The following is a 25,410-nucleotide window of genomic DNA, read 5'->3' as shown; positions in this document are numbered from 1 at the left end:
AATCCAAAATACATAAAAGTGTGATTCCTACAATATACTTTTAAATGGGAAATTTTCCAACTTCATGCTCTCACTTGGGCTGAGTCTTGCTCACCAGAATTCATTCAGATATCTGGAATTCATTCACTGCATAAGACTTTCAGACTATTTAAATTAATGGTCAAACATCCATCATGGCATGCACTCAAATTTTCAACCTTCTGGAGGTTAAGGCTCCATCTCTGTTGAAAGTGCAAAGTCAGAAAATTATGCTTAAAATGTACAACTAGCAAACTTTTCCACAACAGTTCAGAACTGAAATAATATGGCTGATTGTTTTCATCCTGTTGTATCCTCAGTGTTACCTTTTTATTTATTAAAACAAATCTATTTGTTCTTTAGTGTCTTGGTGTATTTGTTCAAGTTGCTTTTTTTTTCTTTTACACAGAGCCCATTGGAAGCATGTCCTCTATGGAGGTAAATGTTGACATGCTGGAGCAAATGGATCTGATGGACGTATCTGACCAGGAAGCACTGGATGTGTTTCTCAACTCGGGTGCGGAAGACAACAGTGAAATCTCACCAGTATTAGGTAAAGTAACGTATTGTTGTTATTGAGTGGCAACAGACTAAATTAACCATATGGAAGTGAAATATAAATGATATACGTCACAGGAATGAATTGAGTCTTTCTTTGGTAGTAAACATTTGTGTCTGACTAGTTATATGTTGTAGCAACTATGTAAATCTAGCCTAACTAATTTCTAATCTTTAATTCAACATATAATTATTTTACGGTTTTGTAGTTTCTTTTTACTCTGCTCCCTAGTCTATTTACACTGAGAAAATTATATATAATTTTAAGGATGTAATCTCATTGAAATACCCAGATATATATATATATATGAACTTCAAAGTTCTCTTAATTCAGGAGCTGCTCCTTTTAGATTGGGAAATTGCACATGTCACTCCATTATTTAAGAAAGGAGAGAGGAAATCCTAGGAAATATAGACCAGTTAGCGTTACATCTGTTGGCAAATTGCAAGAGCCTGTAATTAAGGATAGGGTAACTAAATACATTGAAATTTTTTAGTTGATCAGAGAGCCAGCGTGATTTTTAAAGGGCAGGTCATGTCTGACAAATCTAGTCAAAGTTTTTGAAGAGGTAACTAAAGCAGTGGACAGGGGAATGTCTGTGGATGTAGTTTATATGGACTTCTAGAAGGCATTTGATAAAGCCCCTAATAAGAAACTGTTACCTCTAACCAAAAAAAAGGACTCTGGTGTGTTGATAAGGTAAGCTTTTTATTTAAAAAGTTCTGTCCGTCGGATTGCTAAGCTAACAAGTTTTGACTTTTTTTTTTGTTTTTTCAGTAGGGAATTTAGAATAGTGGGAATGGAGGTTAAGGCAGTTGTATGTTCCTCCTGCAGAATGTGGGAGGTAAGGGTCGCCAAGAGTGTCCCTGCTGACTGCATCTGCGGGAAGTGCACCCAACTCCAGCTCCTCGAGAACCGCGTTAGGGAACTGGAGCTGGAGCTGAATGAACTTCGGATCATTCGGGAGGCGGAGGGGGTTATTGAGAGGAGTTATGGGAAGGTAGTCACACCTCAGATAAAAGAAGTAGGTAGATGGGTTACCGTCAGGGGAAGGAGAGGGAACCAGCAGGCAGTGCAGGGATCCCCTGTGGCCGTTTCCCTCAACAACAGGTATACCGTTTTGGATGCTGTTGCGGGGAACGACTTACCGGGGGTAAGCAATGGGGTACAGGTCTCTGGCACAGAGTCTGTCCCTGTTGCTCAGAAGGGAAGGGGGAAGAGGAGCAGAGCATTAGTCATTGGGGACTCCATAGTTAGGGGAACAGATAGGAGGTTCTGTGGGAACGAGAGAGACTCACGGTTGGTGTGTTGCCTCCCAGGTGCCAGGGTTCATGATGTCTCGGATCGTGTTTTTGGGATCCTTAATGGGGAGGGGGAGCAGCCCCAAATCGTGGTCCACATAGGCACCAACGACATAGGTAGGAAGAGAGATAGGGATTTAAGGCAGAAATTCAGGGAGCTAGGGTGGAAGCTTAGAGCGAGAACAAACAGAGTTGTTATCTCTGGGTTGTTGCCCGTGCCACGTGATAGCGAAGCGAGGAATAGGGAGAGAGAGGAGTTGAACACGTGGCTGCAGGGATGGTGTAGGAGGGAGGGTTTTGGTTTCCTGGATAATTGGGGCTCTTTCTGGGGTAGGTGGGACCTCTACAAACAGGATGGTCTTCACCTGAACCAGAGGGGTACCAATATCCTGGGGGGGAGATTTGCTAGTGCTCTTCGGGGGGGTTTAAACTAATTCAGCAGGGGAATGGGAACCTAAATTGTAGTTCCAGTGTACAGGATGTTGAGAGTAGTGAGGTCAGGGATAAGGTTACAAGGACGCAAGAGGGCACTGGCAAGCAAGAACTTGGTTTAAAGTGTGTCTACTTCAACGCCAGGAGCATCCGGAATAAGGTGGGTGAGCTTTCAGCATGGGTTGGTACCTGGGATCTCGATGTAGTGGCCATTTCGGAGACATGGGTAGAGCAGGGGCAGGAATGGATGTTGCAGGTTCCGGGATTTAGATGTTTCAGTAAGAACAGAGAAGATGGTAAAAGAGGGGGGGGTGTGGCATTGTTAATCAAGGAGAGTATTACAGTGACAGAAAGGACGTTTGAGGACTCGTCCACTGAGGTAGTATGGGGCGAGGTTAGAAACAGGAGAGGAGAGGTCACCCTGTTGGGAGTCTTCCATAGACCTCCGAATAGTTCCAGAGATGTAGAGGAAAGGATAGCGAAGATGATTCTCGACGGGCGAGAGTAACAGGGTAGTTGTTATGGGGGACTTTAACTTTCCAAATATTGACTGGAAATACTATAGTTCGAGTACTTTAGATGGGTCAGTTTTTGTCCAGTGTGTGCAGGAGGGTTTTCTGACACAGTATGTAGACAGTCCAACCAGGGGCGATGCCACATTGGATTTGGTACTGGGAAATGAACCCGGCCAGGTGTTAGATTTAGATGTAGGTGAGCACTTTGGTGATAGTGATCACAATTCGTTTAGGTTTACCTTAGCGATGGGCAGGGACAGGTATATACCGCAGGGCAAGAATTATAGCTGGGGGAAAGGAAATTATGATGCGATTAGGCAAGATTTGGGATGCGTAGGATGGGGAAGGAAACTGCAGGGGATGGGCACAATCGAAATGTGGAGCTTATTCAAGGAGCAGCTACTGCGTGTCCTTGATAAGTATGTACCTGTCAGGCAGGGAGGAAGTTGTCGAGCGAGGGAGCCGTGGTTTACTAAAGAAGTTGAAGCGCTTGTCAAGAGGAAGAAGAAGGCTTATGTTAGGATGAGACGTGAAGGCTCAGTTAGGGCGCTTGAGAGTTACAAGCTAGCCAGGAAGGATCTAAAGGAAGAGCAAGGAGAGGACACGAGAAGTCATTGGCGAATAGGATCAAGGAAAACCCTAAGGCTTTCTATAGGTATATCAGGAATAAAAGAATGACTAGAGTTAGATTAGGGCCAATCAAGGATAGTAGTGGGAAGTTGTGTGTGGAGTCAGAGGAGATAGGGGAAGCGTTAAATGAATATTTTTCGTCAGTATTTACAGTAGAGAAAGAAAATGTTGTCGAGAAGAATACTGAGATTCAGACTACTAGGCTAGATGGGATTGAGGTTCACAAGGAGGAGGTGTTAGCAATTTTGGAAAGTGTGAAAATAGATAAATCCCCTGGGCCAGATGGGATTTATCTGGGAAGCCAGGGAGGAGATTGCAGAGCCTTTGTCCTTGATCTTTATGTCGTCATTGTCGACAGGAATATTGCCGGAAGACTGGAGGATAGCAAATGTTGTCCCCTTGTTCAAGAAGGGGAGTAGAGACAGCCCTGGTAATTATAGACCTGTGAGCCTTACTTCGGTTGTGGGTAAAATGTTGGAAAAGGTTATGAGACAGGATTTATAATCATCTTGAAAAGAATAAGTTCATTAGCGATAGTCAGCACGGTTTTGTGAAGGGTAGGTCGTGCCTCACAAACCTTATTGAGTTTTTCGAGAAGGTGACCAAACAGGTGGATGAGGGTAAAGCAGTGGATGTGGTGTATATGGATTTCAGTAAGGCGTTTGATAAGGTTCCCCACGGTCGGCTATTGCAGAAAATATGGAAGTATGGGGTTGAAGGTGATTTAGAGCTTTGGATCAGAAATTGGCTAGCTGAAAGAAGACAGAGGGTGGTGGTTGATGGCAAATGTTCATCCTGGAGTTTAGTTACTAGTGGTGTACTGCAAGGATCTGTTTTGGGGCCACTGCTGTTTGTCATTTTTATAAATGACCTGGAAGAGGGTGTAGAAGGGTGGGTTAGTAAATTTGCGGATGACACGAAGGTCGGTGGAGTTGTGGATAGTGCCGAAGGATGTTGTAGGGTACAGAGGGACATAGATAGGCTGCAGAGCTGGGCTGAGAGATGGTAAATGGAGTTTAATGCGGAAAAGTGTGAGGTGATTCACTTTGGAAGGAGTAACAGGAATGCAGAGTACTGGGCTAATGGGAAGATTCTTGGTAGTGTAGATGAACAGAGAGATCTTGGTGTCCAGGTACATAAATCCCTGAAAGTTGCTACCCAGGTTAATAGGGCTGTTAAGAAGGCATATGGTGTGTTAGCTTTTGTTAGTAGGGGGATCGAGTTTCGGAGCCACGAGGTCATGCTGCTGCTGTACAAAACTCTGGTGAGGCCGCACCTGGAGTATTGCGTGCAGTTCTGGTCACCACATTATAGGAAGGATGTGGAAGCTTTGGAAAGGGTGCAGAGGAGATTTACTAGGATGTTGCCTGGTATGGAGGGAAGGTCTTACGAGGAAAGGCTGAGGGACTTGAGGTTGTTTTCGTTGGAGAGAAGGAGGAGGAGAGGTGACTTAATAGAGACATATAAGATAATCAGAGGGTTAGATAGGGTGGATAGTGAGAGTCTTTTTCCTCGGATGGTGATGGCAAACACGAGGGGACATAGCTTTAAGTTGAGGGGTGATCGATATAGGACAGATGTGAGAGGTAGTTTCTTTACTCAGAGAGTAGTAGGGGCGTGGAACGCCCTGCCTGCAACAGTAGTAGACTCGCCAACTTTAAGGGCATTTAAGTGGTCATTGGATAGACATATGGATGAAAATGGAATAGTGTAGGTCAGATGGTTTCGCAGGTCGGCGCAACATCGAGGGCTGAAGGGCCTGTACTGCGCTGTAATGTTCTAATTCTAATTCTTCTAATTCTAAAGTTAAGTTTACGGAATGGACGGCAGGTTATTGACCTGGTTGTCAGATTAGCAGAATGGCAGGATACAGAAAGTAGGGGTAATGGGCAGGTGCTAATTGACAGGATTTGTCTACTGGTGAGCCACAGGGGCCTCAACTAATCACTAATTTATTGACAACTTGGATTTCAGGATAAAAAAGCCACATATCCTAGTTTGCTGATGGCACAAGGATAGGTAGCATTGTGAATAGTGTAGATGGAAGCATAAAATACAGATTAATAACACCTAATAGATTAAGTGGATGGGAAAAGCTGTGGCAAATGGAGTTCAATATAGGCAAGTGTTGGACCTAAAAATGATAGATCAGAGTACTTTCTAAATGGTGAAAAGCTAGAAACAGTGGAGACCCATCATAGATGCAAAAAAAAAATCAAAAAGGCTAATGGAATGCTGCTCTATCGGATTACCATACAAGGGGTAGAAGTCATGCTACAGCTATATAAAGCTCTGGTTAGACCACACCTGCAATACTGTGTTCAGTTCTGGGCACCACACCTTAGAAAGAATATAATGGCCTAGGAGGGAGTGCAGTAAGGATTGACATGGATGATACCTAGACTCCAAGGATTAAATTAAAAGGAGAGTTTAGACAAACTAGCTTGTATTCACTGGAATTTAGAAGATTAAGGGGTGTTTTTATCAGAATGTCAAGATATTAAAGGGAACTAATAAGGTAGATAGCGAAAAGCTATTTCTGCAGGTTTGGGAATCTAGGGGTGGGGGACATAGCCTAAAAATTAGAGCCAAACCTTTCAGGAGTGAAGCTAGGAAACACTTCTACATGTAAAGGTAGAAGTTTGGAACTCTGTTCCCCAAACCACAGCTAATGGTAGATCAGTTGATAATTGTTAACTGCCACATCCAGTAGTGAATGGTGGTGGACAATTAACCAACGAACAGGAGGAGGAGGCTCCACAAATATCCTCATCCTCAACGATGGGGGAGCCCAGCACATCAGTGCAAAGAAAAGGCTGAAGCACTTGGATCCATCTTCAGCCAGAAGTACTGAGTGGGTGATCCATCTCGGCCAACTCCTGAGGTCTCCAGCATCACAGATGCCAGTCGTCAGCCAATCCAATTCACTCCACGTGATAGCAAGAAATGGCTGAAGCAACTAGATACTGCAAAGGCTATGGGCCTTGACAACATCCCGGCAATAGTACTGAAGACTTGTGCTCCAGAACTAGCCCCGCCCCAGCGAAGCTGTTCCAGTACAGCTACAACATTGGCATTTACCCGGCAATGTGGCAAATCGCCCAGGTCTGTCCTGTGCAAAAAAGCAGGACAAATCCAACCCGGCCAATTACTGCCCTATCAGTCTAATATCGATCATTAGCAAAGTGATGTAAGGGGTCATCGACAGTGCTATCAAGTGGCACTTGCTCAGCAATAACCTCGCTGACGCTCAGTTTGGGTTCCGCCAGGGTCATTCAGCTCCTGACCTCACTACAGCCTTGGTCCAAACATGGACAAAAGCGCTGAACTCCAGAGGTGAGGTGAGAGTGACCGCCCTTGACATCAAGACAGCATTTGACCGAGTATGGCATCGAGGAGCTCTAGCAAAACAGGAGTCAATGGGAATCGGGGAAAACTCCCAACTGGTTGGAGTCATACCTAGCACAAAGGAATATGGTTGTGGTTGTTAGAGGTCAATCATCTCCGTCCCAGGACATCACTGCAGGAGTTCCTTAGGGTAGTGTCCTAGGCCCAACCATCTTCAGCTGCTTCATCAATGACCTTCCCTCCATCATAAGGTCAGAGGTGGGGATGCTCACTGATGATTGCACAATGTTCACCATTCACAACTCCTCAGATACTGAAACCGCCCATGTCCAGATGCAGCAAGACCTGGACAACATCCAGGCTTGAGCTGATAAGTGGCAAGTAACATTCGCGCCACACAAGTGCCAGACAATGACCATCTCAAACAAGAGAGAATCTAACTATGTCCAATGGCATTATCATCACTGAATCCCCCACCATCACCATTCTGGAGGTTACCATTGATCAAAAACTGAATTGGAGTAGCCACATAAATGCTGTGGCTACAAGAGCAGGACGGAGGCTGGGAATTCTGCATTGAGTAACTCGCCTCCTGCCTCCCCAATGCCTGCCCATCATCTACAAGGCACATGTTAGGAGTGTGATGGAATACTCTCCACTGGATGAGTGCAGCTCCAACAGCACTTATGTGTTTTTGCTATATGTGATTTTACTGGGTCTACAGGGTGTACCTACACTCCAAGAACTGCAGCGGTTCAAGAAGACAGCTCACCACCACTTTCTCAAGGGCAATTAGGGATGGGCAATAAATGCTGGCCTAGCCAGCAACACCCACATCCATGAACGAACAAATAAAAAAAAGACCCTCGTAGGCAGCAAGTTCCAGGAAAGGAGGGAAGAAAGTTAGAGTTGGGGGAAATAAAAAAAAACTTCACTGACTCCTTTTATCCCTCAGTGCATATGATTGATCAGCCTTTAGCCAATGCATATGTTCATCCAATGCATATTTTCTTTCATCCTCGCTCCCTTTCTTTCCCAACAGTGGAGTTATGCTGCCATACAAGTGCCACTTTATCAAAACAGGACTGAAACATTTGATTTCTCTATGACTACAGTTATATAAATGATGTGTTTCACACCCCCACAAGTGTTGTAACTTATGAACATCCCCTGAAAATAATGATTCATTTCTAGAGTCCCTCTGCCTACCTTCTGAAGATTTTGGTACCATTGCAGAAAATATTCCTTTATTGGCATATGACAACAGAATTAACTTAGTTGTGAATACTGGAGGACTATAGAATACAAAATTCTCGTCCTCACAGCAAGCATCTGGTCTCTCAGACGGACAGAAAAGGGAACTCGCAGACTGCCAGAGATACTCACTGGGCCCCACTTTGAAAGCCTGTGATCTATTGTACAACCCACAGAACTCAGATTATGTAGTCTTGTAGCTTTAATTGCTGGTTTGTCATACTTGGATTTTCTGAGTCTGAAGGTTTGGAAAAGGCAGTTTTGAGCATAGTTACCTCATTATTAGCGGTTGAATCTTTAATCAGAGCACCAAGGTTTATTAATGTTGGCTGCCTCAGATATATGCAATCAATGACTTCAAATTGTATGTGCTTCTCCCTCACCCCGAGGCTCTATGGTAAATACGAATGCAAGCCATAAAAAAAGAAAAAACAAACTTGCATTTATACAGTGCTTTCCACAACCACCGTACATCCCAAAGTGCTTTACAGCTAATGAAATACTTTTGAAGTGCAGTCACTGTTGTAATGTAGAAAACGCAGCAACTGATTTGCACGCAGCATACTCCAACAAACAGCAATATGATAATGGCCAGATAATCTGTGTTTTGTGATGCTGATTGAGGGATAAATATTGTCCAGGACATCGGGGATAACACCCTAGCTCCTCTTCGAAATAATGCAATGGGTTTTTTTTTTACATCCACATGAGAGGGCAGGCGGGGCCTCATTTAATGTCTCATCTGAAAGACAGCACTTCCAACAGTACAGCACTCCCTAAGTACTGCACTGGAGTGTCAGCCTTGATTTTTGTGCTCAAGTCCTGGAGTGGGACTTAAACCCACAACCTTGTGACTCATGGGTGAGAGTACAACAACTGAGCTACGGCTGACAAAGACAAAAGCTTTGACCTGCCATTCTATGGTATGTACTGTAGTATGAGTAACTTGGCTTTTTCTTATCTTAGGCAGTTTGGAGACACCCAACGAGTCTGGCCAGAGCAAACATTGTGTGCCATTAAATGAAAGTTGCAAGCGCAGTAGTATTTGGATTATTTAGACCTCAAAACCAGACTAGGCCATTCTTTAATCTTTGCAAAGGCACACTGAAGCCCATTTAGGCCTTGATCCCTAAAGACAGCAGCATACTCGGCACTTGTTATCAGACCTGACAAAATAACGGTAACCTCCAAATCATTTAAGGATCCCATTGACACAACTCATTGGGACTTCAGAATCAACAGGCAGGACTTGTATTTGACGTTGGCGTATTGCGGACTGTCAGTCAGATTGAGGTGCTGTTGTTAATTTCAAAGAATTATAATGTATTTCTTTGAAAAGTAAATACTTTAACTGTGGTTTCGTGCAGCAACAGTAATACTCAACACCTGCTAATCATGTGGGGTTAATGTCCTCATAATCCTCAAGAAATCTGAGGATGTATGCTTCTTGGGGGGAGGAAGGTTCAAATATCTCAAATAGCTCATTCAAAATGATGACTTTACCCATCAAAATAAAGAATCTGCTTGTCAGAAACACAAAAGACATTTCCTTTTGTATAATCTTTAGGGGGGTATGGTTTACAATTAGGTTTTAACTATTACATATCAGCATACCTCCTTCACTTTATGTTAGTGCAATAAAGATGAAGTGTGAAGCTAATCTGGAGTTGATCCCATTTACAATTCAATCCTTTCAGATTCAAATGCTGCATTTCTGTACTTAAAAAAAACTAATCAAGATTCAGGTATAATTTACCAGTGTTGAGCCAAAGTTTGTGTATCATTGTATCTTGGCTTTGGAGCCCATTTGTGTCCGATTCTTTTCATTAGATTTTTTTTGTTGAAAACGTTTTATTTTTTGTCAAAGCCCTTGTTTAGTTATGATGGTGCAAGTATGCCATCTTGTGGTGGATAGACATCCATTCTTTGCCATTCATGGGGGTGCTGCCATAGTATTGGAACTTTGGATAAATCGAGGCCGTGCCTCTGTCATGCGCTCGGGGCCGTGTCTGTCACATACTCAGCAAATTTAATTTTGATTATTGACAAGTGTGAAATGGTACATTTTGGTAGGAAGAATATGGATGCCTGTTATGGCCACGTAAGGAGGGGGTCACAGTCGCCTCTCTTGCCCTTCCTCTTATTTGACCACAACAGGGTTTATTCCTTTCAAACAGTGGTTGTGCTTAGTACCTCAGTGAGTTTTTTTTACCTTACTCCTTTAATGTGAAAGTGAAAGAACCAATGAGACAGATTTTCTTGAGTTTAAACAAGAGGTAAGTTTATTATACGTAACAATCTAAACCCGATGTAAAAATAATTTAAAAATACGTGACACATTCGCGCACACATTCACATGAGAATCACACACACGCAAATGGATTACAAAGTAGAAAGTAAGTTGTTTTTTTTTGGTTGGATTAAAGTCCAGAATAACTAAAAGTTAAATACACCCTTGGTTGGGTTAGGTGATTCGGTGGTCTTACGGCTGAAGGCATATTCTTGAAGTCCTTTGTTGGTCAAAGTGCACTTTGTGGCTGGCCTGCTTTGCTCAGGGTTTTCTTGAAGGCAGACTGGTAAGTGGCTTCTTCCCCTGCTCTCTGGCTGTAGCAGTCTGTAGGCTTGGAAGGTCCACAGTCGCAGATGGTTTTCAGACTTAATGTTTTCTGGGGAGAGAGAAAGAAAGTGAGGCACACAGCCTTCTCTGATGCTGCAGTCTCAGTTACAGCTTGTTTCTTCTGTGTAACAAAATGCCCAGTTTTTTCAGAGATGGACAGAAGGCCAGATGGTTCTCTCAATTCCCTTTGTTTTGAATGAGTTCCAAAGTCTAAAACAGGTGATGGTGTCAGTGTTTATCCCCTGGGGGGGACGTCTCCGCTTATGAATGCCTCGGGATGACTTTGAATGTTCCGCTAATGAGGATGATCTGGATAACCGATTCAGTTGGCCAAAGCATTGCTCTGGCTGGGCTTCTTGTTAGACTTCTGGCTCCGGTTGGGGCCTTGGAATGTGCAAAGGTGTTTCAGATGCAAATTGCATTGGTTATCTTGGCTTCCAGTTTTTTTTAAAGTTAACTAAGATTTTCTCCATTAAAAGTCTAATGTAAGTTTGCAACAAATTAATTAATACTTCTCATTTGGCATATAAGGTTTTCTTGACACCTCCGCCCAATGCAGAATGAAATGTGATGATCGGTGCATTTTATTAGTTGTGGAAAAGAAAAAAAGAAAGCACACATTCAATCTTACTACTCTCCTCAAATTCACTGATTAATCTTAGATTTGCTGCAACTGGCTTTGTCTGCAGCTGCCTTTGTCTGCAACAGCTGTGCTGATTTAATAATTTTTGGAGTTTTGTCTGGGATGGTCATGTGTTGTCAAAGTTTCTCTAGTATCAATTTTTAATACCCTGGGGATAAACATGGTTGTTGGTGAAGCTTGGGGGTTGGTGCAAATTTCCATTTTTTGAGGCAAGTTCTCCTGTATGTACAAGCTTTAACCCTCAACTGCTGTTTTTGCAATACGTGACTTTAACCATTCAGGTTCCAGTACCTTGATAATTTTTCTCCCTATAGTGGTAGTGGGTAATAAATTGGTTTTTTTAGCCCCGGTGAGGTGTCTGAGGTTTTCGGTGAGCCCTTGTCCTTGCTGAATTCCGAATTGAAATTGTGGTATTTGATTAGCTTTGGGTTTGGGACCTGATCATTGCGTTCTTCAGTGGGTAGATCCACACTGACCTCACTTGTAGTTTTTTGGTAAGTCACGCAAGTGCTGTTTACTTTAGGGCATTTTTCTTTCCCTTTTCCCTTTACTGAGTGGAGAGTCTCTTTTGCTAGTCTGTCCCATGTCCTCTGGGACATTCCTGCTCACAGTTATCTGTCCAACTTTCACTGCAATCCCCTGCGGCACTTCAGCTAGGTGAGGCATCGCTCTCATTGTTGGTTTGCCTTTTTGGGAACTTTCCTTGGCCCTGTAGGTTTCTGTAAATGTTGTTAGCAGCCTTGGTTGGGTACCTGTTTGGCCTGCATTTACATGGGAGAGAGTGGGGTCTAATTTTTCCAACATTTCATGGTTGGCTAACTGGATTGTAGGTGGTTCCAGTTGGGGATCCTCCTAGCCCTCCTGTAACCTGTTCTTGCTGTCCTTTCCATCCCTTTTCTCCCTAACAGTCTTTCAGCAGGGGTCACACACAATCCACCAGCACTCTGCTGAGGAGTTCCCCAAAAACCAGTATGGGAATTAGGGGTGTAGGTTTTATTGCAGGTTGGGGCTTCCCAACAACCTGGCATGTGTAGCAAGTTTTACAGAACTCCACCATGTCTTTGTAGAGTTTTGGCCAGTCAAATGCTGTCTTATGCGGGCTTGGGTTTTTCATACACCAACATGTCCAGCCATTGGAAATTCGTGGACCATTCTTAGTATTTCTTTACGACACCTCGGTTGAACCACTGTCCACTCTTCATCTGCAGGTCTATGAGGAGGTCTCCACTTCCTCATCACCTCATTCTTTAAATAGCAGCACTCAGGGACTCCCTCTGCTTCTATTTCGATTTGGGCAGTCTCTGCTAATTTCTTTAATACTGGGTTGGCTTGCTGAGCCTCAACCGAGGAAGATCTGTTTTACCCATCCTTTGGGTCCTCTAACTTCCCAAAGATTTCAGATAACCAGACAGTGCCAACTCAGCCTCCTCTGATGGAGCTTGTTTGGCCATGTACTGAGTCACCACACAGTTGGGGAAGATGATGAGGACTTTCTCCTGCAACAGCTCTCTCTCCCTGACCTCTTTCAGTCTCTCTAAAACCACTGGGGAAACTACCACCTTTGCCCCCACCAGATCATTACTAGGAGCAAGTCGACCCCATCCACAGGTAATCTAAAGACAATCCCTACAGTTACCGGTCCTGAAACTTGGTCGAATCCCAGGTGCATGCGATTATAAAGGTATGGCCATACACCACCCTCTGATACCGTTCACTAACACCCTAATACTCACTGCACTCTCTGGGGGAAAGGTCATGTCTTTTCCCATTGGAAGGGATTTGGTGGCCCCTCTATTCCTAAGTATGAGTATGGGCTTACTTGCCCCACTCGAGGGGTATGGGGTCACTTTTCCTTGGGATACAAAATCCTGATAACCTTCAGGGATTTTGTTCAACTTTTTCACACTCTCAGCAGTAGGTTTACTGGATCTTAACTGCTGCAGTTAAAGCCATAGCCTGCTCTGCTGTGCTTTCCATCAGGGCCCTTCTCCTTGACTGGTCTGGTGTGCCTTGATTAATCTTACAGGTTTTTCCCATAATTTTCAGCAGTCAGCTCGAAGGTGACCTGCCTTGTTACAGTGGAAACACACAGGTCTTCGGGTCTCAGTACTGTCCTTTTTGGCCTGAGGAGGGCCCCTCTGTGTCCAGCTTTCTGTTCTCGCCCAGAGCTGCTCGGGCTTCTATCACCCTCCCACCTTGTATCCTTTTCAGAGTTGTAGTGGTGACCAAGGATGGGTTTCACTTGTGGTAAGGGCTTGTGTACAAGTGTAAATTCATCAGCCAGAGCTGTGGCCTGCCTGGCTCTTTGAATCTTTTGTTCCTCTACATGGGTTTTAGTAGAAAGGGGAAGTGAGTTTTTAAACTCAAGAAGGATCACCCCTCTGAGATTTTCATATGTGGGCTGTACCTTAAGTGCCCATATCCACTGGCCAAAAGCATGCTGCTTAATTCTTTCAAACTCAAGGTAAGTTTGGTCAGGCTGCTTTCGGAGGTTTCGGAATTTCTGGCGGCACACTTCCGGTACTAGCTCATATGCCCCTAGGTTAGCATTTTTAGTCATTTCATAATCTGATGAGCTTTCATCTGGCAACAGTGAATAAACCTCATGGGCTTTTCCTGTTAGCTTGCTTTGTAACAACAGAGTCCAGCTCTCGGCCGGCCATTTCAGCTGTCTTGCAAGCTTTTCAAATGTGACAAAAAATGCTTCCACGTCCCCCTCATTGAACATTGGAATCAACTGGGAGAACTTTGAGCTGAGCTAGGGGTAGCTTCCTCACTAGCCATGCCTTCACTGGGTGTACTGGGTTGCCCTCTAGTTAATTCAAGCCGCCTTATCTCTCTGTCCTCCTCCTCCTTCAAGAAAGCTCTCGCTTTTTCCCTTTTCTTCCCATTTTCCCTTTCTTGGCACTCTCTCTGTTCTTTCTCTCTTTGGAATTCTAATTCTAGTCCCCTCTGTTCTAATTGTATTTTCTGACCCTAACATAAAAGCAAAATATTGCAGATGCTGGAAATCTGAAATAAAAACAAGAAATGCTGGAAATACTCAAGCAGGTCTGGTAGCGTCTGTGGAGAGAGAACTCTGATGAAGGCTCACTGACTTGAAACATTAACTTTGCTTCTCTCTCTACAGATGCTGCCAGACCTGCTGAGTATTTCCAGAATTTCTTGTTTTTATTTCTGACCCTAACCCTATCTTTGAATCTTCAGGTTCAAGTGGAAAATGGTTGGCCACAAGGCTTAGAACTTCAGATTTCTTAGCTTTTGAATGGAAAATAATCCCTAAGTGCCCAGCTATATTCCTCAGCTCTTCAATGGATAGGAGCTTTAACCTATCCCAAGTTACTACATCCTGGCTTAGGAAGGTACTGGCCTCGAATGTAGACCTGTTAGTATTCTAGCAGTGAAAATCACAAAACCTGTATTGAAGTTTTTAAAGTTTTTTTTTAAAACTAGGGATCAGTTTGGTTTTCCACTTCCAATTTCTTGTTTTTCATTGGGTTATGATCCCAGACTCTAGCCCCCAAATTTCTGTTGCAGCCAAGTAAGGAGGGAACAGTCGTCCCTCTTGCCCTTCCTCTTATTTGACCGCAACAGGGTTTATTTTTTTCCTTTAATGTGATCGTGAAAAAATCAATCGGAAAGGTTTTCTTGGGTTTAAACAAGAAAGAGGTAAGTTTATTATACTTAATCAAAATCCAATTTAAAATAATTTTTGAAAAGCTACACATTCATTCACACATTCACACGAGAATCACACTGTTACGACCAGTTGAAAGGCCTAGGATTCCCTTTCAGCTTTCACCTGGTCATGCTGTAACAGGGTTTAATTTTACCTGGCTGTTCCAGGGTTTTCTTTTGAACTGGCCACAGAGAGTTTGAAGGCAGAGTGTCTATTTGTTCCTGGACTGAAGATCTCTCCTGTCTGCTCCCATCTCTTTCTCACAGCCTCTAAATTCACTGAAGACACATGAATCCCAAGAGAGAAAAGTTTCCTACAGCGAACAAGGTTTAAGAGGAATACTGGCCCCAATCAAGGACTTACAGTGAGCTCGAAGAACTGTAACCGTGTTTTTAGCTCCCCCTTGATGACTCCTTGTTCACCGCTTTCCAATTATAAGGGAAAGAAACCAGCACAAACAGGCGTTCTTGGGTTTAAAGAAGAAAAGTTGAAATTTATTAAACTTAAACTCTAATTCGGTTGATGCCTACAGATACATGGCGCGCCCACGCTAGCATGCAAACGCGATACATGCATGCAAATAGAGACAGAAAAGTGCCGAAGAAAAATAAAGTGAAAAAGTTTGAGGCAATATCGGTTACAGTTCTTCGAGCTCACTGTAGAGTCCTTGATTGGGGCCCAGTATTCCTCTTAAACCTTGTTCGCTGTAGGAAACTTTTCTCTCTTGGGATTCATGTGTCTTCAGTGAATTTAGAGGCTTGTGAGAAAGAGATGGGAGCAGACAGGAGAGATCTTCAGTCCAGGAACAAATAGACACTCTGCCTTCAAACTCTCTGTGGCCAGTTCAAAAGAAAACCCTGGAACAGCCAGGTAGTCACGTCTAATCTGTCTTGGCCCTTGTGGATTGTATCGTCCTTAGCAAGCCCTGGAATACGCTTCCTCATCTTCGATGCCTGTATATGTTAGTATGTAAATGTTTTTTTTTCAGCCATGGCTGATCTGTTTAACAAGTCATTTCCTCGCTTCAACAACAGTTAAAAATCAATGTTCATGACAAAATTGATGTGCCTTATTCTTGACAGATGGGGACCTAGCATGATGCCTCCACACCCAGTGGAATGAAATGCGATTTGAGAAAAGGCGCACTTCATTAAAAGTGTCGAGAAAAATATGACACAGAAAAAAAACATGCATTTCTCTCATTCATTCACAAATCCTAAAACTTATTAAAATCACCCCTTTTTTGGCATCCCAATAAACATGTTCTTTTGTGGGGAAGTTTCTCTTCCATTTGCCCATTTCCATGGCTGCCTGGGGTCTATGTTCCTGCTGAGGTCATTTTTTTTTCAAGTGAGTCAGTAGTGGGCGGGGCTATCCTGAACGCACTTTCAGTGCTTTGCTGAGTCATGCAAAGGCTGTTGACTTTAGGGGGAATGGGTGGTTTTCTTTCTGACTGCGGGAGAGAATTCTTCGCTACTCTCCCCTTTGTCCCAGAGGACACTCCTGCCTCCAGGTATTTGTGCAGACTCTACTGCACTTCAACCAGATGAGACATCACCTTCATGGCTTCTGTGCCCCCTAGAGGTCTTTTCTTGTCTCTGCAGGTTCCTGTAAATGCTGTTAGCAACTCTGGTGGGGTGCTTCTTGTATCTGCATTTACGTAGGGGGAGGTAGGGTCTAACTTTTCACATTTTTCAGGGTTGGCTGACAGGACAGTAGGGGTTTTCATCCAGAGTCCCTCCCGGACTTCCTTTAACCTGTCCTCTTGCTCACTGTTTTCCCCTTCCCTGTCTAACCTTTTGCCAGCCTTGTGCCTGCCTGTCCCTTTTTGTTCTCAGCAGGGGGCCCTTACAATTCACCAGCCCTCTGCTGGAGGGTCCTCCAAACACTGGTACGGCACTTGGAGGTGTAGGTTTCACTGTAGGTTGGGGTTTCCCCTCAACCTGTCACGTGGCAACTCCTGCAGTACTCCACCACATCTTTGTGGAGTTTTGGCCAGTCAAACTGCTGTCTTATGCGGACTTTGGTCTTTCGTATACCGGCATGTACAGCCACTGTAGTCTTGTGGGCCCTTCTTAATATTTCTCTCCGGTACCTCTGTGGCACCAGTAACTGGTGAACTACTGTCCACTCCTTGCTCTCAGGTCTGTGAGGGGGACTCCATTTCCTCATCAGTACCTCATTCTTTAAATAGCAATCAGGAATTCCCTCTGCTTCACTTTCAGACTGGGCAGCCTGTGCTAACACTCGCAATATTGGGTCGGCTCACTGTGCCTCAGCTAGGGAAAATCTAATTTGTTCCCTGGGTCTCTTAACTTTCCAAAGAAAGTCTCAGACAGATACTGTGCCAATTGAGTCTCCTCTGGGGAGCTGGTTTGATCATGGCCGGATCTACTACACATTAAAGAAAACTGCAGGGGTCCGTCTCCTGTCACTGCCCTGTCTCTCTGACCTGCAGTCTTTCACTACTGGGGGGCGGGGCTGGCTACCACCTTCACTCCCACCAGATCATTACCTAGGAGCAGGTCACCCGGGTCCACAGGCAAACTAGGGACAATCCCTATGGTCACCGGTCCCAGAAGTAGGTCGCACTCCAGGTGCACCCGGTGTACTGGTACAGGCATACACTGCCCTCCATTACCATTCACCACCATTCTGGTGTTCACTGCTCTCTGAGGGAAAGATCAGGCCTTTTCCTAGTAAAAGGAATGTAGTGGCCCGTGGGTTCTAAACTTTTGGCGATAAGCTTCGGGTTCATATGCCCCGAGGATAGCATTTTTGGTCAGTTCACAATTTGATGGACTCTCATCTGGCAACAGGGAATAAACCTCATGGGCTTTTCCAGTTAGCTTGCTTTGTAGTAAAAGAGGCCAGGTGTCAGCTGGTCATTTTAGCTGCCTTGCCAGTTTCTCAAAGGTCACAAAAAATGCTTCTACATCTCGTCATTGAATTTTGGAATTAGTTGAGCTAGTTTTAACAATTTTGTACCCAGCCCTGAATTACGCTCCTCCATATTGGCCATGCTTTCACTGGGGTTACTCTGTCACCCACTAGTTAACTCAAGCCACTTCAGCTCTCTTTCTTTCTTCACATTCCTTCGGAATATTCTTCCTCTCTCCCTCTCCTGTCTTTCATTTTCTTCATGTTCCTTCTGGAAGGCTCTCTCTTTCTCCCTCAGCTGCCTCTCTCTTTCTCTTTCCCTGTCTTCTAATTCAAGTTTCCTTTGTTCCAATTGTATCTTTGCTAATAATACCCTGTCGGAGTCTGCTTCTAACCCTGTTTCTACTTCTTCAGATTCAAGGAGAAAATGGTTGGCCACTAGTCTTAGGAGTTCAGACTTCCTAGCCTTGCCACATACAGTGATCCCACACTGCTCAGCCATTTTTCTCAGCTCCTCCATAGACAGTGCTTTTAACTTATCCCAAGTTACTGCATCCAGACTTGGGGAGCCACTAGCTTCAGTTGCAGACATGTTAGTATACAGACACATACAACCACAAGAAAACCTGTATTGAAATCTTGCTCTTTTTGATTGGGAACAATTTAGCTTTCCCCTTCCAATTTCTCGTTTGTGGGTACAATTTCGGATGCTAACACCCAAATATCGGCTACGACCAGGTGAGGAAGAGGTCTAGGGTTCCCTTTCAGCCTTTACCTGGCCTTACTGTAACAGGGTTTAATTTTAACACACAATGTTTTTAGCTTGCCCTTGGTGAATCCTTGTTCACCACTTTCCAATTATAAGGCAAAGAAACCAGCACAAACAGGCTCTCTTAGGCTTAAAGAAGAAAAGTTGAAATTTATTAAACTTAAACTCTAATTTGGTTAACGCCTATGGATACACGACGCGCCCACTCTAGCATGCATACACGATACACGCATGCAAATAGAGACAGAAAAGAGCAGAAGAAAAATAAAGTGGAAAAGTTTAAAGCAATATCTGAAGAGTTGTTGCGGTTCTTCGAGCTCACTGTAGAGTCCTTGATTGTAATTCGATTTTGCTTTTCGTTGGGGCCCAGTATTATTCTTAAACCTTGTTCGCTGTAGGAGACTTTTCTCTCTTGGGGTTGATGTATCTTCAGTGGATTTAGAGGCTTGTGAGAAAGAGATGGGAGCAGACAGGATAGAGACCATCTCAGTCCAGGAGCAAACAGACACTGCCTTCAAACTCTCTATGGCCAGTTCAAAAGAAAACCCTGGAACAGCCAGGTAGTCATGTGACCAGTTGGTCTAACCAGTCCTGGCCCTTGTGGATTGTATCCTCCTTAGCAGGCCCTGGAATGCGCTTCGTCACCTTTGATTGTCTGTTAGTATGTAAATGTTTGTTTTCTTTCCAGCCACGGCTGATCTGTTTAACAAGTCATTTCCTCGCTCCAACAACAGTTAAAAATCAATGTTCATGACAAAATTGATGTGCTTCATTCTTGGCAGGTGGGGGCCTAGCATGACACACACAAGAAATAGCAGAAGTAGACCATATGGCCCATCGAGCCTGCTCCACCATTCAATACGATCATGGCTGATCTTGGGCTTAAATTCCACTTTCCTGCCCGCTCCCCATATCCCTTGATTCCCTGCGAGACCAAAATCTATCTATCACAGCCTTAAATGTATTCAATGATGGAGCATCCTCTGGGTTAGAGAATTCCAAAGGAAAGTGGAAAGTAGGTTTAGATTAAAATCCAGAATAACTCAAAGTTAAATACGCCATCAGTGGGGTTGGATGGGGTCTTCTGGCTGAAGGCTTATTCTTGAAATCCTTGGTTGGTCAAAGTGCTCTTTGTGGCTGGCCTGCTTTGCTCAGGGTTTTCTTGAAGGAAGACTGGTCTCTGGCTGTAGCAGTCTGTAGGCTTGGAGGGTCCACAGTCACAGACAGTTTTCAGACTTGATGTTTTCTGGGGAGAGAGAAAGGGAGGCACACAGCCTTCTCTGCTGCTGCTTGTCTCTTCTGTGTAACAAAACGCCCAGTTTTTTCAGAGATGGACAGACCGTCACATGGTTCTCTCAATCCTCTTTGTTTTTAATGAGGTCCAAAGTCTAAAACCCAAAACCCCTCTCAGGTGGTGGTGTCAGTATTTACCTGCTGGAGGGACATCTCCACTTATGAATGCCTCGGGATAACTTTGAATGTCCCGCTAATGAGGATGATCTGGATAATCTCAGTTAGCCAAAGAATTGTTCTGGCTGGGCTTCTTGTTTGATTTCTGGCTCCGGTTGGGGCCTTGTAATGTGCAAAATTGTTTCAGATGCAAATTGCAGTGGCCATCTTGGTTGCCAGTTTTTTTTTTATAAATTAACTAATATTTTCTCCATTAAAAGTCTAATGTAAGTTTGCAACCGATTAATACTTTTCATTTGACATATAGGATTTTCTTGACAAGGCCTTATACTCTTTGGACAATAAGAGTCTAAATGGGGTTTAGCGGTGCAGGTACACAAATCATGACCAATTAAATAGGGCCGTAAAGAATGCAAACCAAGCAATGGGGTTCACTTGAAAAGCAGAGAAGTTATGTTAAAAGTATATAGAACCTTGGTTAGACTACACTTCAAAAGCTGTGCACCTATTATGCAAAAGAAAGAGGCACTGGAGAAGGTGCACAAGAACTGAGAGGATGTACTTATCAGGAATGGCTGAACAGGCTGGGGTTCCTTTCTCGAGAAAAGAGAAAGACCTCAATCAGGTTATCTCTTAACCACAAAATAATGAAAGGGTTTCGGAACGTAGTTGAGAGAAAATGTTTCCATTTGTGGGAAACTCCAAAAGCAGGGGGCATAAATACAAGATAGTCACTAATAAATCTAATTGGGAATTCTGGAGGAACTTCTTCATTCAGAAAATGGTAAGTATGTGGAACATGCTACCACAAAGAGTAGTTGAAGTGATTAAGTACATAAAACATAAGAAATAGGAGCAGGAGTAGGCCATTCGGCCACTTGAGCCTGCTCCGTCATTCCATAAGGTCATGACTTCTACCTTAGTTACACCTTCCTGCACTATCCTCGTGACACTTGATTCCCTTAATATCCAAAAATCTATCGATCCCTGTCTTGAATATACTCAATGACTGAGCACTCACAGCTCTCGGGTACAGAATTCTAAAGATTTACACCCCTATGACTGAAGACATTTCTCCTCATCTCTGGCCTAAATGACCCCTTATTCTGAGACTGTGACCCGCTAGCTCTAGACTCCTCAGCCAGGGGAAGTACCCTCCCAGCATCTACCTTGTCGAGCACCTTAAGAATTTTACATGTTTCAATGGGATCACCTCTTACTCTTCTAAACTCTTGGGAATATAGGCCTAGGCTCCTCATTGGCAATTGACTCATGCCAGGAATCAATTTAGTGAACCTTTGTTGCACCCCTTCTAAGGCATGTATATCTTTCCTTAGATAAGGAGACCAAAACTGTAGTTATTCCTGATATCTCACCAAGGCCCTATACAATTGCATTAAGGCTTTTATCATTTATTACAAAGGGATTAGGTTATAAAATATCATTTGCTTTCTTCATTGCTTGCTGTACCTGCATGATAACTTTGTGATTTATATACAAGGACAAGCAGATCTCTGAGTATCCACATTTCTACCCCTCTGACCAAGCTTTTCATCACCTCTTCCTTGACTCAGTATCCATTTTCCTATTGTCTCTGTATAGCATCTTCAAGTGTATTTGCATTCAAGCACAGCACACTACTAGGAGTGCAGAATTGCTTCTTATGTTTGTGGTTTGCAAGATCCATTGGGCACAGGCAATCAGTCCCCTCTTCCCCTCGTACATCTAAGTTGAACCATGTGGTGAAGGAACAGTATTTGATAGCTAATGTCCATTTTCCATCTTTTCCTCTCTGCTTGCCATGGGATGGACAAAATCAGGAACTAGGTTTAGGGTATTAATGTCTTCCACTCCACAGAACCATTTGTTCGAGAGACAGAACATTCTGACCCCACCTCTACCCCACCTAATTTTCTGCATGTCTCCTTGTATCCGCATCTATTTATTCTTCCTCAGTGCCTGTACTTGGTCAGCACTTATGCCACAAATTGTTTTTTTATATAATCCCTCCCCCATAACAGAGGTGTGTAGCACAATTGGAATTGTTCTTTTGCAGGACCAACTTTGTTTTTATGGTGATATTTTCAATAACATTGTATGCTATGGATAAACTCAGCAGTGTTGCTGAAGAGAGGTGCTTCCTAGAAAAAAAACACCTAGCTGGGCTTGTGCACACCTGGCCTTGTGCACACCTGGCCTCTGGTTATTGGTTCTTCTGGTATGCAGTTTGAACATACAGTATTTTTATACTTGGTGTCAACAGTGCTTCTTACCAGCGTCTAGTTTTATTACTGTCAGACTCTAATCATTGCCTGGTTTCTTATACTTAAGTACTGATGAATAGGATCATTCTGCTTTTTGCATTCTTCACACACCACTAGCATGGACTAATAAGCCATATTTGAGTAGATTCCCTCCCCCAATCCCTCTCTGTCTCCTCACTTTTTAAACCCCCTTCTTTGGTCTTAAATGTTTAGTGGCATCCATTTTTCCCAATGGCTTAGGAAGGGCCAAGGTGTTTTACAAAGTTAAAGGCACTATATAAATGCATCAATGACAACAGGGATTAACCAGCATAAGGGATGACTTCAAGATGTTTTTAGATGTTGAAACCTTTGCTGGGTAATGAAGCTCACTCCCACATAGTCGTAAAGGACTCAATGCACCATCAGTTTTTGTCACTTGTCTGGAAAAATTGCAAGTCTGAGACTTATTTAGTTTACAGTTTTCCAGCACAGTCTATCTTGACTTAACCTGTTGTCTCATGATGGTGAGTATTGTTTGTCGTGTCTTTTGTACTTCTTCAAAGATTCAAACCTTTTTCTTAAAAAAACTTTGATCAAGTATGGTGCTAACTAAAACCAGATTCAAACCTACACCAAGTGTTCTTGGAGCTTCACAGTAACAGATGGCCATGATGCTGTATTTCTGATCTACAACAATTCACATGATGGCTTCAGTTGAGTCTGTTTCACCTTCATAGGTATCTCTTTTTGCAGCCAATGAAAATTGACTAGGTCATCTGAGAGTCCAATGGACTCGGGACAGGTGATGGACTACAGACTAGTCCATGAAAAGTCTCAAACTGCGAGTAGTGCATTTAGACAACACTTAAGAGTCTGATGCCCATCTCAAGCTGACATGATCAGTATATCATCTGTCTGTTTTGGGCAGCTCAAAAGTGTTCCCAGTTGCTTGAGAATCCAGCAAGAGTGAAAGATCCATATCAAGATAATCCAGAAAGCACTCCATATTTGGTCTACCCAGCGACATACCTCTTCATATTGCCACCATTGCTGCTCAAGGATTGAGGATGAATGGGTGTGCCAGCTAGATAGTCTTTTTCATGGAAGCAAATATTGTCTATGCATTTCCAGTGACCAGTGTGGTTTAGACTATTAGTGCAAGGCTCCCCTAATGGTTTGAGTGGTTAAGCTGGTGAGGAATTGAATTATATTGACCTAAAGACATTGGGCTCAATCTCTGCTCTGTAATATGTTAGCAGATCTTATCCAATGTGACACTGAGGCACTACAGTTGGTCTCAGAACTCTTGGTGGGGAGTGTGAAATTTGTACAGCATTGTTGTCTCTTCCGCTCCCCATAGTGATCCAAGAACCTTACTGGTAGTATATATGTGTGTATGGGTTAAGACAGGATCCTACTAGATGAAATTTCTCCTTTCCTTCCTCCCCCCCCGAAACAACAGTTTAGTCTGTCGCTGGTCACCATGAAAAAAATGGCCAGTGTGGTGAATAACAGGAGGGTAAGCTTCTGCTACTAGAACTGTAACCCATCAGCAGACGGCCTCTGCCGAAGAGTATGGGGGGAAAAAGGAGGAAATTGGAAAAAAAGGAAGAAAAAAGCCATTGTGGTGGCCGTAGCTTAATAGCTGTTGAGATCTGCCCTGTTTGTGATTAAAAAGTAAAAGTCTGATGGGGAAGGAATACTTGGCAATCGAGTATCCACCTGCTGTACTACAGAGGCCACTCCCACCCCAACATCTGGGTTTGGCCTTCATTTACTATTCTATGCAAACCACCACCCCCTTCCCTCATGCAGGAGTTTACTTATCAGAGTTTGCACATAGAATGATACAGCACAGGAGGCCACTTGGTACACCATGCCTGTACCGTAAGGCTGTCCAATTAATTCTACTCCCCTTACAGCCCTGTAATATTTTCCTCCTTCAAGTATTTATCTAAGGCTGCATTTGCTGACAATACAACCACTGGGTGGCACAGTACTGGCAAATGCAGCCTCATCCATTGAGACGTCTCAGGCAGCTGCCAGTAAAAAAGATGGCACTGCTCAATTTGTCACAAAAAACAAATTAAACACAAATCCCCTCAACAATACCCGCGCCCCACTGCCTTCCCTCAGCCACTTGCTTCCCCCACCCCGGCTGCTCGCTCCAGGCCTCACTGCTTCCCTCCTTTTGGCCATTTGTTTCTGCGTTGCCGCTTCTGTGGCTTGTTCCCTGCCCTGTCACTTCTTTGGGTGGCGCAGTGGGGAGCAATCAGCCAAGAGGGGAAGCAGCGAGGGAAGGAGGTGGTGAGTGAGCGGCCAGGGCAGGAGTAAGTGGCTGAGGGAAGGCAGTGACAAGGGAGGATGGAGTGGGAAATTGAAAGTGGTGATTGAAGCAGGGATGGTGGGAGGGAGTGGGCTACTGTTGGGGGAATGGAGCTGGCGATCAGGGCTGTTGAGGGATGAGGACATCATTGCGTGGTGACGTCAGCGCGCACATTCATACTTGCACACTGGCAAATGTTCGCACGCACTGATGATGTCTGCGCATGCTCTGCATTGTCAGGTATCATTGTTTGTTTAATTCCCTTTTGAAAGACATTAAATCTGCTTCCACTACCCTTTCAGGCAATGCATGCCAGATCACAACTTGCTATATAGATATGTTGCCTCTGGTTCTTTTGCCAGTCACCTTAAATTTCTGGCATCTGGTTACTGACCCTTCTACCACTGGAAGCAGTTTCTCATTTACTTTATTAGAATCATTTTTGATTTTGAACACCTATCAAATCTCCTCTTTCTGCTCTAAGGAGAACAACCACAGTTTCACTGATCTTTCCCTGTAACTGACATCTTTCATGCCAGGTGATATCCTCGTAAATCTCTTTTGCATCCTTTCTAAAGTGTGGTTCCCTAGCATTGTACACAGTATTCCAGCTGGGGACAACCAGTATTTTATAAAGGTTTAGCATAACTTCCTTGCTTTTGTATTCTTTGCCACTATTTATAAAGCCACAGTTCTTATCTGCCTTTTTTATAGCCTTCTCAAGGTGTCCTGCCACCTTCAAAGACCTGTGTAACTACATCACTTCACACTTCTCTACCTTAA

The 25,410-nt window shown here is 43.8% G+C and overlaps 1 protein-coding gene across 2 annotated transcripts in view; it reads left to right on the top strand.

The window, feature by feature from the left end:
• LOC137384137 (dysbindin-like) overlaps window positions 1-25,410 on the top strand; it is a 313,146-nt gene that overhangs the window by 285,079 nt on the left and 2,657 nt on the right. For both annotated transcript variants that reach the window (XM_068057754.1, XM_068057752.1), the window contains one exon: window positions 428-571. In XM_068057754.1, the coding sequence (XP_067913855.1) occupies window positions 428-571 (144 nt within the window). The remainder of the gene's footprint in view (window positions 1-427; window positions 572-25,410) is intronic.

This window comes from Heterodontus francisci, chromosome 2, assembly GCF_036365525.1.
Source record: "Heterodontus francisci isolate sHetFra1 chromosome 2, sHetFra1.hap1, whole genome shotgun sequence".
In the NCBI taxonomy this organism is placed as follows: Eukaryota; Metazoa; Chordata; class Chondrichthyes; order Heterodontiformes; family Heterodontidae; genus Heterodontus; species Heterodontus francisci.
This window is presented reverse-complemented; position numbering and strand designations above follow the sequence as displayed.